The 17,307-nt window shown below is 42.1% G+C and overlaps 1 protein-coding gene across 5 annotated transcripts in view; it reads right to left on the reverse strand.

The window, feature by feature from the left end:
- POMT2 (protein O-mannosyltransferase 2) overlaps positions 1-17,307 on the reverse strand; it is a 43,187-nt gene that overhangs the window by 12,375 nt on the left and 13,505 nt on the right. For 2 of the 5 annotated variants that reach the window (XM_072864258.1, XM_072864257.1), the window contains exons 11-22: positions 16,611-16,683; positions 14,966-15,044; positions 14,009-14,160; positions 12,186-12,277; positions 11,018-11,094; positions 9,776-9,847; positions 9,502-9,561; positions 9,181-9,286; positions 7,162-7,302; positions 6,432-6,546; positions 5,620-5,843; positions 1,447-1,512 (exon numbers count right to left, since the gene is read on the reverse strand). In XM_072864258.1, the coding sequence (XP_072720359.1) occupies positions 5,738-5,843; positions 6,432-6,546; positions 7,162-7,302; positions 9,181-9,286; positions 9,502-9,561; positions 9,776-9,847; positions 11,018-11,094; positions 12,186-12,277; positions 14,009-14,160; positions 14,966-15,044; positions 16,611-16,683 (1,073 nt within the window). In that variant the 3' untranslated portion in view covers positions 1,447-1,512; positions 5,620-5,737. Of the gene's footprint in view, positions 1-717; positions 5,844-6,431; positions 6,547-7,161; positions 7,303-9,180; positions 9,287-9,501; positions 9,562-9,775; positions 9,848-11,017; positions 11,095-12,185; positions 12,278-14,008; positions 14,161-14,965; positions 15,045-16,610; positions 16,684-17,307 lie in introns of those variants that run through there. The other 3 variants (XM_072864259.1, XM_072864262.1, XM_072864256.1) reach the window with 3 other exon arrangements.

A 17,307-nucleotide genomic window follows, 5' to 3' on the forward strand; every position in this document is an offset into this window, starting at 1 on the left:
CCAGGCATCAATGTGTAGCCCCAAATAAGAAAGCTGTATTTTGTTTTTCCCCATCTAGTTCCACCCCAAGGATAGCAACCCTCTGTTACACTGTACTCAAAAGCATACGCTGCCCTGTCACTACAGCCTGGCGTAGAGACAGATTCTGATTTACAGCATTCCAGTTTTATTACAGACTCTTGCATTTAGTTCACAGCAAGGGCCTCATTTGTACAAAACTGTGCATCAGTCTGTTATGGACACCACACACTCAACATAAGAATGACTTAGAGAAAAATGCTGGGTTCCTGAATAAAGTGCTCGATCTGTCAAATGAAGTGTTCATAGGCAACCTACCAGAAGCTTGATGAATATACCTATTAAACCTGAAAAATTGTATGTATTTACAATTTAACAGGTCTTTAACATGGAGAAATAAACCTGCTTCATCAGACAGTACTTTATTCTCATCCAAATGTACCAGTTTCACTTCCCGCTGTGTTTATCAGCACATCACTTGGACTGCAGTAAAACCTGACTGCCTGGAATTGCAGTCCAGCAACATTTGTGTGCTAAAAGCTGATGTAGATCACTGTTGTCCTAGATCAAATTCTCCAATGGGTCCGTTTAAAGTTCACATTGCTATGTCAAGTGTGCACGTGAGGGATAGAGGAATGGGGAAAAAAAAACCACCCCAAGATCTAGACGCAAAGAGAATACTTGGAAGAAGAGGTATTTATTACAAAATTAAATTCCAAGTTTTACCTCATTTTCCATAATTTCCTGTACAAAATACATTTGTAGCTCAAGGGAACATTCTCCCATCCACACTGTATGGTGCAGTAATTACACCTTAGTTAGAAGACATTCAGTTCAGGAACAGACGCATGCACGCACACACACACGCAGCATTAGTAAGAAAGGTTCAGAATATAGGACAGAATTACAAAAGAACCCTTCTCACCGCTGCTCCAAACTCTTGCTCAGTCAGGGGCAAGTTCTCCAAGGATGGCTCTAAACAGCGCCTCTTGTAAAACTCACTTGGCAAAGTTTTAGGACCAATTACAAATTCAGTAGGAGTGGCTTCTGTGCTACTAAGTCCCCTATCTCAGATATTATTTGTGACAATCATAGCCCTTGACTATGGGGCTATGATTAGTAGCCCCATAGTAGAAGTAAAGAGCATAAGGGAGTTCAAAAAGTAAAGCAACTCACAACCAACTATGCAAACAAGGTCTTAGTACTTTAAAGAAGACAGAGACGATTTTCAGTCCTGACTGCTTGCAGCCCACAGCCCCCCGAAGACAGCAAGTGTGCTATGGAGGTGGTGTTCTTATCCTCAGCCTTCCTTTCCCAGCAGGAAAGAGCCTTATGATGTTCTAACAGTCCACACATTTTTGCTTTCATGACACACACTTGCCAATGTGTGGGGTCACTTGCTGTAAAGGGGAAAAAAAATAATCTTACCTATAATCCCCAGCTGGCGGAGGCACAGGGCACCGCTAGGGAGATTTTCGCATTGCCAGCGGGACCCTGAGAGGAGGAAACAGTGTTATAATGGTACTTGTGCACAGAGTGCCAACCCAGAGGGTAAGTCAAACAGGTACGGCCTCCCGAAGGGAAGCTGCTAAGCGTGGCAATGGAGAATTTCAGGTAAATGCCTGCGTTTCCATGTTGACAGCTGGTTCACTCTCAAGTCCCTTGAAAATGATTCTCAGAGGGATACAGGAGGGACAGGCAGGAACTGTCAAATAACACATTTGTCTACCTTTCCATAACAAGGTTCTGGTTTTGCTCTCAGTGCATGTGACAGGTATTCACCTACTCAGGATACTATGAGGTGTCCTGTCCTACCCCTTGTTCAGGCACCCGTAAGAAATGGGTGCGCAGCCTAAAAATTGGAGGAGAAGCAAAGACATATCCTGTACTTTGTGCGTACGTGAAGAAGTGGAAGGAAGGAGGGAGAAACAAAAAGGTAGATCCTGTCAACACCCTTTGCGCATCAACAAGCCCTTCCAATCAAGATGCAAAAAGAAAACTCTCTACAGACAAGAGAGTGGTGGTGGCTCTCCCACCAACAGGGCTGTGAACAATGCTGGTAAGCAGTACACGACACAAAAGTCCTCCACCTGGACCAAGGGCAACCTCAGCACAGGAACCTCCATTCAAATCCTCCTCACAGTCACATCTGTGTCTCACTGCATGAGTAGTCCAGTTCCTGGAAATAGGCCAGTCCCTGCTGCTGGAATAGGTGTGTGCACATCAGTGTCCTGAAGCGACTGTTAACAGAAACCTTTTAAGATGGATAGATTGTCTAGGATGAAGCTAGATGAGCCTAGAGGCCTTCTATCTATCCTCCAAAGACTGAAGAGGTGAAAATAGAGTTTACACATAAAAAAGAATTTGAAGCAGGGAACATGGCAGCCTGCAGCTTTTTGTAATTTGAATCCACAGATACAGTTTGATGAAATACTTTGCCAGTGATAAAAGGAGCCCTGTCAAGCAAAGTTCAAAGAGAGCAGCTGCTCCAGGGAACAGCATCTTCTGGCCTCAGAAAGCACCATTAGCTATTTTCCACATGACTGGGGAAGAGGACTAATAAGCAGTCCTCAAAATGAACCTGAACTCCTTCCACAAGCACAAATGGAAAACCTGAACTGAAGCAGCCCAGTTCCATTCAGAAAGCAAAGAGTGCCCTGCACCCATTGCCTCACATCTGCACCACTCAGATATTTTAAGTCAGAGTCACTAAGGGAATCCCAATTATTGTATTTTATTGACCTCACAAAATACCGGTTTACTATTATGTTCCAGCTATGGCCTGACAGGTTTTGTTCTGAGAAACAAATATTGAAGGCCAAATTGTAACTAAAATAATTTTTCAGTATTTTTCTCCTGAAAGAAAACAGAGCAACATCAATTTATACTTACTTGAAAACCCAGCCCTTGGAGTCTAGAGGAAATGTCTGCCCTCTAGTCTTCAAATATAGACCTTTTAATAACTTTAACTCCAGATTTAAAAAAAAAAAAAAAGAAAAAAAAAAAAGAAAAAATTCAGCTGGAGGTTGCTCCCTCTTGTGGAATAGCTAGATTTTTTTCACTGTATGCCTCCATCCCCTTACCAGCACACAAGGCCTAAGACATAGATTAGTCTCAACGTCAATCAAGTGCTCTCAGAGGATTTCTGAAATGTCAGTCCTAAAGAAAAATAAACCTTTGCCTGTATTGAAACAGAAGCTGGGCTTGTGTACAGGAAGGTGGAATAGGAGCGTGACATTTGCCACCTTCAGCTGGCCAATCCCCAAACTCAGCTGCCAATCCCCACCCAAAAGAATATTAGCAATAAAGGATAGAGGGACCCTGGGCAAGGAACACACTAACTCATCTTCCTCAGGCAGCTCCTACAAAATTGACCCCTCCATAATAACTGAAGTAACCAAGGTTACTGAGTCGATCTTTGCTTTCCCACAGATTTAATTTGATGAATAAAGAGTTAGAAACTGTCATTCCAAAACACTCACAAGTTTCTTAGTTTTCTTTGTTGTTAGTGTTAAGGGCAAGTGTGTGATTGTATGTGCTGGGAAAAACCCTACACTTCAAATCACAGCTTTTGTCAGCTCTTCTGGCAAATCCTCCCCACGCCAATAGCACCACCTTTGGGAAAGCTCATATTCAGGATAGCAAGGTATTAAGCCTATAATCTCACCAAGAGTAGAAGATGCTGAATCACATTGCTACAAAGGCAGCACTGCACTGTCTGCCTGCCATGTTGCCAACAGTTAACAATTCACAGCTGCTGTCAGATCAAGCAGGACCTGAAGAAGTTTGCAGCCTTCTCCCTCATCCTTCTTGGCTATATATCACCTCTGTGAATCCCTGGCTCATGCAGGTGGGAGCACTTCCTGCAATAGCAAGTGGAAAAGCATCATCAAACCCAGTAGCTAATTAGTGCAATGACTTCTCACCATGTATTATCAGCAGGTGATTAACTCAAAACCTTTAGAATCAAAAGCATAGGTCCATACCATGTGAGTTAGTGTCTATAGGAGTCAACTTCTGGAGAGAGATGTGACACACCAAGCCAGAGCCTTACAATAGCAAGCAGCTGCCTTACTGAACAATGCTATGGATCTCTATTAAAGAGGAATGAAAGCAAGTCTGATTGGAGTCTCAGTCCCCCACACAGAACAACTATGCTAACACAGCCCTTCTGTGTTGTAGGAAATACATTAGAATTTAAATTAAAGTTTGGTAAGAGAAATGAATGCACAATTTATGTTTAAAGATGGACACACTCACCTGCTGCTCTCCCTGTACCTGTAATTTTGATGCAAGAATAAGAAGCAGAACAAGAACTCTGAAATGAAAGGCTTGAGTTCCTTGAAACATACACAAAACAGTTTTGCAAATATTACTTCTTGAGACAGGAATACAGCTGGGGTCTAAGTGTCATTGACGCTGGATGCTACAAGGTAGCAACCTTGAACTGTGACAAGAAATTGAAACTGGGTGAAGAGTAGGAGACTGAATAAAAGGAACATTTACAAAATAGACCTAACACAGGAGAAAGGCACCTGATAAATAGCATTCCGCTTTCTCAGAAGGGGTGGATTCAACATCCAATGGCTCTAGACACTCAGCAGACAAACAATTTTTTTTGCCTGGCCTCACATTTTCTTCAATACAGTAATTGGATGATTAGCCATCTATGAGAGGGAACTTGCTGGAATACAGTGCGCTATCTATCATGGCACTGACAGCCAGTTTTGCTGATGCCACATTCATTAAGATGAAACCTTCCCCCTAAAAGCACAGGTACTGGCACTGGAACAGCTGGGATCAAAACATGAATGACAGCTGTCTGTAAAATTCCCAAGCTATCATTTCAGTATCTAGTACACCCCCAAGAAGCCGGTCTTCACAGCACACTGGGGCAGAAAATAAATCGCCTGCTATTTCCACTGTAATTTCCTTAGCAGTTTCAGATAGAACTGCAAGGAAGCTACAAAGTGCTGAGCTGGCACGGTCTGGCTCTGAGCACAGGCCTGCTAGGTGATTGTTATGAATGATTAAAGGTGACCAGAACGCAAGGCAGTATACAGGGATAAACAATCTCCATCTCCTATGCCTGCAGAGGCCCTGGGAGACAGACAAGGCACAGTGGCTCAGAAGATTTCAAGCAGACCCCTTTCAGTCAAATTCTAAAAATTCAGGGTCAGAACAAAAAAACACAGACAACCAGGGGAGGGTAAAATGGAGGTCTCCAGATACTTACATGAAGCTTTCAAAAACCTTGCCATAAGAAAGGTTGTTAATAGTGGTAAAAGTCCTAATGTCTCAGACACTGTCTGGCTCTCAAACTGCAATGATGCTTAGATTACCAGAAGGAAGACACACACACATGTGAACATGCAGCTACACACAACCTCCAACTTGTACTGGTCTGATTGATGGAATACCACTGCTGTTTGACAGATATATATTGCTCAAAAGATTTGAGATTTAAGCAGTCAGTTGTCCAGGAACATAACCTAAGGATTCAGGACATGAGTCTTTTTATGAGGACCTTCTCATGGTCATCCTCTGCATCTTCCAATGCAGGCAGTGCAAATAAATGCCAAAGCAACAAGGCTACTATACCCAGAGCTCTCCAGAGAGGGCATTTTACAGTCACATGTCTCCAAAGCACCAGAATCAGCCTGATGTGCAGCAGATCTCATGCTTCTCATCTGCTGTTCCCAGGCTCCCTTTGCTGGCTCTAGAACTCCCAAGAGTCCATCCATCGGAGCCCTGCCATGGGGCTGTTAGGGTCGGAGGCCATGGGTCCTATCATCCCATAGGACAGAGGATGGAAGAGGTAGAAGCTGTGGAAAGAAACCAAATGCCCATCAGGGACTGCACAGTTTTCTGTCTCAAGAGCATTGCAGCAGATTAGTGCATACAGATGTCCTATGGGACCTTTGTTTTTGGGCTGCTCTAAGCTCCACTGGGGACCTTCTAATCTCTGCTGAACACAATATATACATAGTGCACAGTTGTGTCACAGGTGGCATTTTCTCTTAGAAAGAAACAGCTTTAGAGAAAAGCCAGATGAGAAAACCTACAGCAATGAAGAATTTGCCTGTATTTGAGGGATGTGGCACTATCTGACATGGGGACTAGAATCAGAAACCACTGAGCTGTGGGTTTGGAGGAGAATAAAGCGTTCACACTGAGTGCTGGGATAAAGGAAAGATTCCCTGCGATGGAAAGATGTTTTATAACACATTACTGGGACACAGATGCTGAATATGATCAAATTTGAGGTTTTAGGATTGAGCTTGATGATGTCTGACAAGTTCAGCAGAGAAGAAAGGCAGAGACAAAGGCTAAGGATAGTTACCAGGCACTAAAGTTTCCATTCAGACAGTGACTGTCACACATTCAGGAAAAGTTCAGCTTTCAATACGCACCTGTACATGATGAGCAGAACCAGCGCCAGGAACCCCCCTCCATATACTCTTCTAGCTGTAGTGCTGGTTGACAAGAACCCAGCACAGAACTTCAGTAGTGTGTCCCAGGTGATTCCTAAGAGAAGGAAGAGGTAGAAGTCAGGAACAATGCAGAGGCCAAAGAACAGAGCCGCTATGTTCAGCCATAGTCTGGGCCAACAAAAAGCTCTGTTAACACCAGAAAACCTTGTCAATTTTTAAATTCATTTAACTTGTTAACCTTCAGAACTATAAGGATTGCTTTGTATCAGCAGAAGGTTCTTTTTTCCCACTTTTCCATTTGAATAAATGCAAAAGAGATCTGGACCCCAGCATGCTAAGTTGGTACAAAATCACAGGAAAAACTACCAAGACTGAATTATAAACAGACATGACAGAAAAGTGGGAGCAGCAAACAAAGGGAAGTAACTTGTATAAAAGCATATGTAAGAACAATGACAGAGCAGAGAATAGGAATCACGCCTCTTAAATTTAAATGCCCTAAGCACTAGACATGACTGCCTCTTCAGGGTAGTAACAAAAAAAAAGACAATTTGGCACTGCAAGCTGCTTTGTGAAAAACATTTTGAATTAGTCAATGTTTTCAAGCACTTTGCACAAGCAAGCAGAAAACCTATTAAAAAAAAAATACTGTTTAGGCTGAAAACATTCAATTTAACAGAATTGTCTTCTCCCAGACTCTAGTATTTACCTGTCAACATGCTGGAAAAAAGCATGGCAGGAAAGTAGTGGTGAAAGTAGAGAACTCGGCCCATCATAAAAAAAGGGAGGTAATGAAGGAGCCAGCCCAGCATGATCTGCCCTCCACCACGTAGCACGACTCTGGACAGTTCTGGAACACAAATAAACAGACTTCAGCAGAGAAAAACTCAACTACAGTTCCTATTTGCAAGCCTTATCACAGTAAGTAAACTCAACAGGAATGATCTCTGCAGGAAGTCAGGTACTGGTCGGAAATTGCTCCAAGCCTCTGCAACAATCCTAGCTGCATTCTTTATAAACATACAAACACTTTTCAGGAGAAGAGTGGTCAGAATAAGATATACAAAAAAGCGTAAGTCTCAAGGGACTGGCAGGAGGTTGACCATGCTCTATGTTAAGACTGAACTTGCAGTTTCTCAGGACGTACATCAGACTAATTATGTCATTCCAGTTTCTGATGTTTTTTATTCTCTCTGCAATAAGACTACAAGCCATCGAGATGATCACTTTGCCAGCCTTTCCTGGAAAGAAATGTTGCCTAGCTTTCAGAGCCTGGGGAAGAGACTGAGAGCTCTGGTGTCTGCCAATAACTTATCATGTAACTGAACAGTTTCACATCACATTTTAGAATTCACTTCCCACAAAGAGATGTAAAAAATGAAGCAGCCATTGATGTAAACTGGAATGGTCAAAGTATGACTTATTAGCGTTTGTGAAAAGCTCTACAACCTTGGCATTGGACATAATAAAGGATCACTGCATGTCTTGCATTTGTCATTTGCCTTTCATAACTATCAGGAAACATTTCTCATTTCAAAACACCATGCATACTACAGTAGTACAAAGCACATGCAGAGCTTGGGAGCAGGGCATTAATCCAACTAGTCTGTCTCCCTTACAGCCAATACAGGTAGCTCCCTGCAGTATTTTTATTGAATATCTGTCCCGTTTACTATTAAACTATTTGAGATATGAAGCTCCCACTCTTTTCCTTGAGGACATTGCTCGGTAACCTAAGCTCAGTGGTTTCCCACCCTTGGCACACAAAGTCCTGCCATCCATACATTTTTAAGGTGCCTGCAAAAGGCTTTTGTGAAAAGGAAGCCCATCATCAGTAACATATGTGGGGTAAGTATCTCTACTAGAAAAAACATCTTGGAAGCCTGCAAAGCAGAACAAGCTAAAAACCGTGGGACCAGTAGAACTCTGTATCAGGAAGGTTTTCCTGACATACATTTTATCACCTTCTCCTACTGATATGTCTAGATCAAATACAGTCTTTCCAACAGATACGGATCTGGTCATTTCTGAGCTGCAGTAATCAATGTAACTGACAGCAGTTGTGGTCAACATCTTGACTCTTGAGCAGTCCATAAGCAACTCCCATGCTAGGCTGCGTGATCACCTGCAGAGCAGAGCTGGCATGCAAGCTACTGACTAATCCAAGCACTTGTCTCCTGCAAGAAAACAAGGCAGCAAAAGCCTACTGAGACTCATATCTTTGGATCACTTTAAGATGCCAGCTTATACCCAGTCCAGCTCTGTACTCTCCAGCAAAGGAGTGGTAAGACTTTTGAGGAGCCACTGATCACATCTCCTGCCTGTGAGTCACTTCCAGAGCTCTGCTCTTTGGCTAAGTAGGTGTCTCAGGGCCCTTGGTGACTTGAGGATTTCTGATCAAGTCTTACAGGCTTAGGAAATTTGGCAATTCATCAGGAATGGTCTGCCATGAAAAAAGTGAGATTTATTCAGAGTGATTATTTCTAGTATGGAACCCTTTGTTAACAGTCACATCATTCAGTGCTACACTTTAAAAGCACTATATAGCTTAGTATTTTGTACATACAGCTGCCTTGAGTGTATTTTGTTCAACCCCCAGGGTTTTAATACAATATAAAAAATGATTTTTTTAATACAGGAGTCCCAAGATGAGGTTTCCTATATCAGGAAACCAGGATGTTGTAATAGGGATTCTATAGTGCAGGAGGGATAGGAAGACTGACCTCACCTTTGAGTTCAGATGTCAGTTGGACACCTCTCTTCAGGGTCACTGCAGTGGAAACTGCTATCAGAAGATATAACCCAAGAGTGACCAGATTTAGCCACCAAATCACCTACATAGGAAGAAAAGAAAGATTTGGGACTTTAGGCTGGACATAGGAATGTGCATGTGAGAGGAACTTAAAAGCTACATGCAAGCATAAGAGTTCCATGAGAGAGACAGTCCAAAAGGAGGAGGATGAGGAAGAGAATCATTGTCACTGGCAGAAGCAAGAGTAAGCTAAAATTTTCTAAAGACATTGGCTTGGAACCTCCCACTCTAACTTACCGGGTTTCCCAGCAAATAAACCCGATAATCAGTCTCGTTGATACCAGAAAAACGCAGGCCCTGAGGAAACAGACCAGAAGGGAGTAAAATAGGTTTGCGTCAATCCAGTTTGTATTTTGCACAGTGTCAAAGGTGAGACAAATTCCCATCCATGCAGCTCAGGTGCTACAAAATAAAGCTGACAATACCTTCAATGCAATTAAGAGGTGCTATGCTTCAAGAAGCACAGCAAAAGCACTTGAAAACAGAAAGGAAGGTGGATTGACCAATATACCTGGTAGTTGATGGGCCAGTGCCAAGGTTTGGATGTAACTTCATTGTCCTTTGGTTTGAGGCCACTGTTTCCCTACAGATAAGTCAAGATAAAATTTAAATGAGCAGGCAGTTATGCTGCAAAGCCTGCCCAGAAATGTCTGGGTACACAAACATACATGAATACTCTTCCTGAGTAAAGGCTGTTTTCTGACTACATTAACACGTCATCTTCTGGAGATGGCCACAATGAGGACAATGAATGCTTTACTATTACTGTGCAAGTGAAAACGTTCTTTGGGCACCATTAGAGGCAGTATTCTCTCATTTCTCTTCTCCAGCTTTTCTGTCACTGAGGATACACGTTGCATAAGCAAGATCTTTGTTCATTAAGAGACTACTTCAACAGGTTTCCCTCCACTCTGAAATAAAAGCCTCAGAAAGATTATTTCCATGGAAACTCATGCAGGTGCTTCCTTACCTGAGACAGCATTATCACTGGTTGCCATGGAAATGCTTAGCATTAATAATAATTTGCTTGACTACCTTGTTTCTTTTAAGAATTTGAGAAGAGCTTTACAAACAGTAGCAAATAAAACCTTAGACTCCTCTCTCAAAATAGTAACTTCTCATTCTTCAGATGAAGGATTGAGGAACTGGAAGCAGAAGGTCTGTGGCCAAGAGCACGAAGAACAATCATGGGGAAAGACTGCAAGAGTAGTCCACCTCAAAAATATTAAACCCAGCTCTTTTTTTTTATATTCAGGGATAAATAGGGAAGAGGAAAGCAGAAAACACAGCACCTCTATGAACTTTTAAAAAAAGTAGAAGTTGTCCATTTTCAAGCCAAACATTTATTGTTCTCCTAAGTGTCTGTTAAGCTAATTTTCCTGACTCTGACCACAGTAATATCCTCCTGCCTCCCAAATAAAAATTTGACTCCAAAACCTTCCACTAGGGCAGGGAAAATTTCCAACTATCCTTTACAGAACTGAATTTCAGCAGTGGAGGGATTACATAATTAGGCTGTAGCTAGATCACACCAACAGCAGAGACAGGCATCAAGCCCAAGGCTTCCAAACTTCTGTAAGATTTAGCTGCAAGACCACCCCTTTTTCTAAGTATAAATTCAAGTAGGTTGCTGGGGCATGTAAATTCTGCCCTAGCTTGCAGCCATCACCCAGATATCTCAGAAAATGCTATTTCTTTTTGATGCAAGAGAAAAGAGGAAGAAAATTATAATCTAGAATTAATGATATCCTACCCGGATCATAACCATGTGGGATTCTAGCAGAATTTCTGCAAAAGAGGGCTTCAAAACATCCAGGCTGATATTGGGCACTTTAGAAAAAGAGAGAAAAATAGATTAGAAGTCTGTATGGTTTATTTGCCTCTTTCATAATAAACTAAACACTCTCCTCCTGTGACAAATCTGCTTCTAGCACCTCTTTTAATTCCCTACACAATTCATTCATATTCTAAACACAGAGGCTTGCAGTCAAAAGTATCCCCCAGTGAATTTCACAACTGATGTACTACTAGATTTCCTTCTTTACTTCCAGGACCAAGAGAAAAAGATAAGTCCATGAAATAAACAGATTTGTATTTCTAGCTGAAATTAGAGACATATTGTTCATAGGCCGCTGTTTATCTGTAAATGAGCCACGAGTGTGGGAATATAAAATGCATTACAACAGAAGAGGAAATTCTACCAAGTCAACAGCCCAGGATTCCTCTCTTTTGGTTTGCATACAGTTGCTCTGAAAGGATGAAGAACACTAGTTTTTTTTAATAACTCAGAACTCAGCCCAAGTCATCTGCAATTCATGGGATGAAAATTGTATTGAATAATTCAGGCCAAATGAGGCTGTGACACATACCTAACTCCTGGATGAGGCTGCAAGGCCCATCTGTCATTATTGGCAAACTTAGTTCTCTGTCACACTTCTATTCATTTCTTGATGGTACTGCAAAGTCATTATTTAGCATGTCCCCGGTAAGAGAAGGAAAAAAATACACCAGAACAGGGTGGATCCTAGCTTTTTAAAAAAATCATTAAAGTATATATGACATACTCATATCGATGAAAATTCCCAATTAAACCAATGATGTTAAAAATAACAGCCTGTACTGCAGCGCCTATAAAACTTCACACTTTTGTTACCCATTAAGATCTCAAAATCCTTAAAAAAGTCTTTATACTTCCACTACACTTGAAGCATTATCACCAGCTTACAGTACAAACAGTGAAGCAGAAAAAGGCTAAGCATCTCTGAACAACTGGCCCAAGTGCAGCAAGTTCACGCTTGAGTTGGGAAAGGACACACAGATTCCAAACACTGAATGCCAGTTCTTGCCATCTGATAGCTCATTCCTTCCTTTAACAGCAAGTCAAGATGCAATCTCAAAGGCAAAGGAAATAAATGACTTACACTTAGGGTTAATATGATCTTCAAAGTTCCAGAGGGAATTGGGAGTCTCCTTCAGGTATGGTGTGCAGGTGACTTCCACTTGTTCCCAACCCCTGAGAAACAGCAGAAGAGTTAGCCACCATCCCACAAAAGGTCACTCAATATTTCCAGTTCATGTCTGATTTTTTCCCTATTTAGCTTTATACTTCTCCATACTACTATATGGTACTACCATACCACTCAATCCCAGCAGCTGCATTCTTACACACTCTTACATGCTCTAAGCATCCTGTAGAAACCAAACAGATTTGCAAGGCAGCAACATCAAAATTCTACTGAATATTTGAACCTCATTTCTAACTTTGGGCATCTAAACTAAAAAACCTAGGTCCATACATAAGCAGTGGGATTTTTGAAGATGATGCACACTGACAACTAGAAACTACTTCAAGTCAACCCTTACAATCTCTCCAGTAGAAAATCACCATCATTAATTTAAGTCAATCCATGCCTACAGCAGCTGTATTACAGAAACAAAAGAATGACTTTAGAGGATCCCACCAACTGTTCATTTAGTCTGTCAGCCTATTTCTAGCAGGTCACATCAAACACTTTGGGAGAAAGTGCATCAAACCCTGCCGTAATGTGACAGATTAATAAGGAATTTTCTATCAATCACCACTTAGCAGACTTAACTCCAGTAATTAATTCCATTAATTAATCACCACTTAATTCTCTGAAGGACAGTGATTACTCCCCTTTAAATTCCTTAAAAAAAAAATAAATCAAATATACTCTAACCATCCTTATTTGCAGTTAACAAGTATTTTTTCCCCCTCAGCTCTTAATGTCATCAATATTTCATGGCAATAGCTTCCATTCACAGGGTAAGTTTGTGTTAGGGGGAAAAAAAAAAAATATATATATATACCCCCTTTCTTGAACACTGTTGACAGAGGCAGTGATTAATTTTTTTAAAAACCAATCACATTATTTACCCATGAGCCCACTTTTACTGGTAAAGTCTAAATGGCACTTGCATTCCTGACCAGACAGTCATCAGAGGTATCTGCCTGCGCTCACTGTGATTCAGCATCCACAGGATTCCTTAGAAGCCCTTTTTACCATAACACAGTGAAGAGAAACCTAAGCTAGCAGTAACGGAGGCTGCTCTGGAAACAGAAGCAACATGACTGCACAGTCTGCTGCTTCAGGATCCATGTTAGCATCCCACACAGTACAGCTTCGCAGATACAGCAGCTTGCTTGGTATTCGTTTGGATGTCTCTGCATATACCTCATTTTAATGATGAAGATATATAATCCAAGGACATATTAAATCACGACCCCTGCTAATAACAGCTTGTTACCGTTGCCCTTGCTTCAGATGCTGCATGCAAAAACGGCAGAATGTCTTCCAACCACAAAAGAAATTAATAACAATAAAAAGAAATTTGGAGGATTATGGTATGGAACAGCATGAACTGCCCCAGTTTCTAGCAATTTTTGTGAATCCCAAGGATAAAATGGGCCTTGAAGAACAGGTCTGTCATCCCCTCCTGGACTTACCAAATGACAAGATCTATGCCCATGCCACTCTTGGATCTCTTAGTAAGGGATATTATTTTTCAGAGCTGTATACCTTCACTGGAACAGACTGCATAACCCTAACCCAGATCTTCCCCTCTGGTTATATTTTTAGTACCTGCTAGTTACTTTTTTATTATTTTAAAGATGAAAAAATGGAGGAAATATGGTTATTGCTTAGTTTAAAAGGACCATTGAGCAAAGGAATGTGTCAGCTCAAGGCCTTGCAGGGGTGGAGAGGGATTACAAGCTATTTACCATTTTGGCAGGGTCTTTCCAGAAGAGCCCAATATACACCCTGTGGTCACATGGGTTAGCCGGACCTGACTCCGTAGGACTTTGATGAGCTTCCCAGTCTTTCTGCCCACCACTTCAATCCGCCAGAAATCATTGGAGTCTCCTGTTCCATTCTATCATGCAAACATACCATAGGAGAGGAAAAAAAAAAAACAACACCCACAAAAAAAGCAAAAAAAAAACCCACAAAAAAAAACCTCCACAAAACCAAACAAACCCAAACCCCAACTACAAGACATACAGGATTGAAGCACTGCAAATAGGAACTTCTGAAACTCTAATGGTGGCAAAGCTAAACAAAGGAGCCCAGGCTACCCTCACTTAGACTTTACAGAAAAGATTCCCCATCAGGAAGAGATTATTCTAGACATGGGCAACTACTCACAAATAAATTTTTATCTTGCCAACCTTAAATTTTTTTGCTTCCATTTCATATTTGACTGTGGTTCAGAGTTACATTTTAAACAGGGGTAACTTGGCTCCTTCACAAAAGTGGTTTAGGCAACGGCCCCTTGCGTTTGGAAATTCAGCCCTCAAAGCAGATTTCATTTTCGTGATTCAAAATTCTGTCATCATTCTGTCAAAAAAAGGTACTTGTCTATGTGACAAGGCCAAATACATAAAATAATACTTGTCAGAGCAACTTCAAGGTTGCTCAGCTTGGCATTTCTGGAGTTAAATGCTGCCAAAGCTAGACTGGCAGTAAAAGCTTAAGTTATTTTCTTGTCTGTGTTCACATTAAACAGACTTTAACGATGAGATAAGCTATTTCATACTAAATCAGTTTTTCCTCCAGTATGGTAGATGCACATCTATCACCTTGGCTAACAAACTAAAAAAGCAAGAATAAATCCCCTTGGCATGGTATGAACTCTCCCCAAAAGAAGGAGCTTTTGTTTTATCTTGCCATTCACTTACTATTCCATAGCCAGTGACCTGAAAATGCTTCCTTGTCAGGGGAGCCTCATGCTGGTGACTGTGAAGATTTCTAGAAGTTCTGAAATGAAATTAAAAGTCAAACCTTGTTTTGTTTTTATGTCTCAGTCAATTTGTGATAAGAACTTTGGTTTGAGCCATTCAGAGAGCTGCCAGCGCTTTCACCACTGAATTCCAGCCGAGGGCAGGATGCCTGCAGCCTTAACAGCAATGGGGACCACAGGGTGAAACTGCCGCTTCCCACCATGCGACTCTGAGCTTATGCCACACTGGGCAGTGCTGGAAAAGGAGGACAGCATGAATAAATCCAACCCTCAAGCCACAATCCACCACCTCCAAGTGAAAAAGACATTGTTGGTTTTGTTTTTTTTCTTTTTAAATGAAGAGTGAAGGTGAGACTAACAGTCCTGCTCTTGCAAGAAGCAAAGCAAGATCCTGACCTCTCTTGATTATCAGTTTTGCTTTCGAGGGGAAAGATTGTACCATTTAGTCGCGCACAGATTTACCGAGGCAGGGATCAGCGGCCCCCATTAGCACCAGCTGTACACGGTGCAGACAAGCAGCCTCCCGCCCTAGCAGGGACTGCTAACTGGGGCAACCAGAAGCACCTGGCCACACCCTGCTCAGCCCTTCATAAACCCCCTCAGACAAGGACCAGCCCCGCCCGCAGCGCAGCCGCCGCCAGCCCGGCCGCGCCCGCACGGAGCCCCCGGCCCGCGCTGGAGCGGGCCCCGGCGCGCGGAGACGAGCGCCATCTGGCGGACCTTCCCCGCAGCACCGCGGTTCGCCTCCCAGCGCGGAGAGCTCAAGACCCAACCAGCAGTGCCCAGCCAAGATTTTATCACCTTCGTTATCATGTGTTTGGTAGTAAAACCCAAAACTCAAGGCTCTTTTTTTTTTTTAATCTTAAAATAATTTTGGAAACCTAAGCAATGATCTGTGAACACGCAATACTGAATGCAGTACGACATGATTTCCAGGCTCACAAGTTTAGAGCTTCTGTTAAGGAATCAAAGCTGCAACAGCAGAGAGCATTGTGTCACAGTGACATTAGACCAGATGAACATTAAATATCAAGTCACTAGGGTTCCCCTGCTTCCTCCCAGGTATCCCCTACAGAGAGGGAAGGCACCAGCTGACATTTTCATTAAAAGCGTTTCACCGCTGCGATCTCGGTGCTGTTGAGAACTTCAGCAGGTCGATACTGCCTATGCACACAGGAACAGGATACTTGCAGTACACTGACAAAAAACCCACACTATTTGCCTAGAAAACTCAGGGAGTGGGGACGAGCAACAGAATGAGTGTTTTGAAATTGCTTCTTTGCAGAAGAGTTACCCTTAATATTGCACCTCACACAGCTGAACAAATCCCTCTGTTGCTTAGGTAGGTATTTCTGATTAAGTCGTGTGGTTCTGTTAAAAGTTTCGCATTTAACAGACACCCTTCAAAACATAAACCATAGAAGAAAAACTCCACAAACTCCACACTGGAAATGCAGATATACAGACATCTCTGTCACACAGCCTGCTTGTGCTGGCCTAACCACGTAGTCTCCAGCAGGACAAATCTCCCACCAATTCTATTCAATCACGCAATCTCTTTGAATCCTAGAAATCATCCTTACTCTTTATGTTCCAGACGAATAATATCTCCGTGCCTCACAAACTCCACAGGGCTCGAGAGGTCTGACAGATCTGCTGAAGGAAGACAAACTAATCATATCAGTGCACTGACAAACATAGCAGGGTCTTAGAAAGTTTCTTGGGAACACTCGTGCCTCAAGCAGACAATACAAGGCAAACTAATTTGTGTTGACTCTGAGCCTGGTATAAACCACTGCTCTAGTTTAAAGACCAGCCCTGAGGGCTACTCGGAAGAACGTGGCCCCAGGCGGCACATACTGCCCTTAAATAAAGGGGATGCCTGGTCAGGCTAACTGAACACCAAAACTATAGATAACTACTTTTATTTCATGAACTATAAAATGACTCTTGCAACACTGATTATAATTTTGTTATATCTAGGTTATTTGCATTTTTTGCTGTTTAGACAGTTAATTTTTATATGCACATGCTGCAGGTGAAGAAAGGAAACTCTGCCAGACCAAACATGCCTCAGCTACACTATATGATGTTCTCAAACAACAGATGTACGTAAAAACCGTAAAAACCATAGATCTTCACGTTCAGTACTCCCTCTTGTCCCAAGCAAACATCCATGCAAATCAGTTGAACACAACGTATCAGAACATACCAGGACCCAGCTTCTCCAGGACCCACAGCCACAATAACAGATTCCACAAAATACTGAGTGCAGATTAA

Source organism: Ciconia boyciana, chromosome 6 (genome assembly GCF_034638445.1).
Source record: "Ciconia boyciana chromosome 6, ASM3463844v1, whole genome shotgun sequence".
Lineage (NCBI taxonomy): Eukaryota > Metazoa > Chordata > Aves > Ciconiiformes > Ciconiidae > Ciconia > Ciconia boyciana.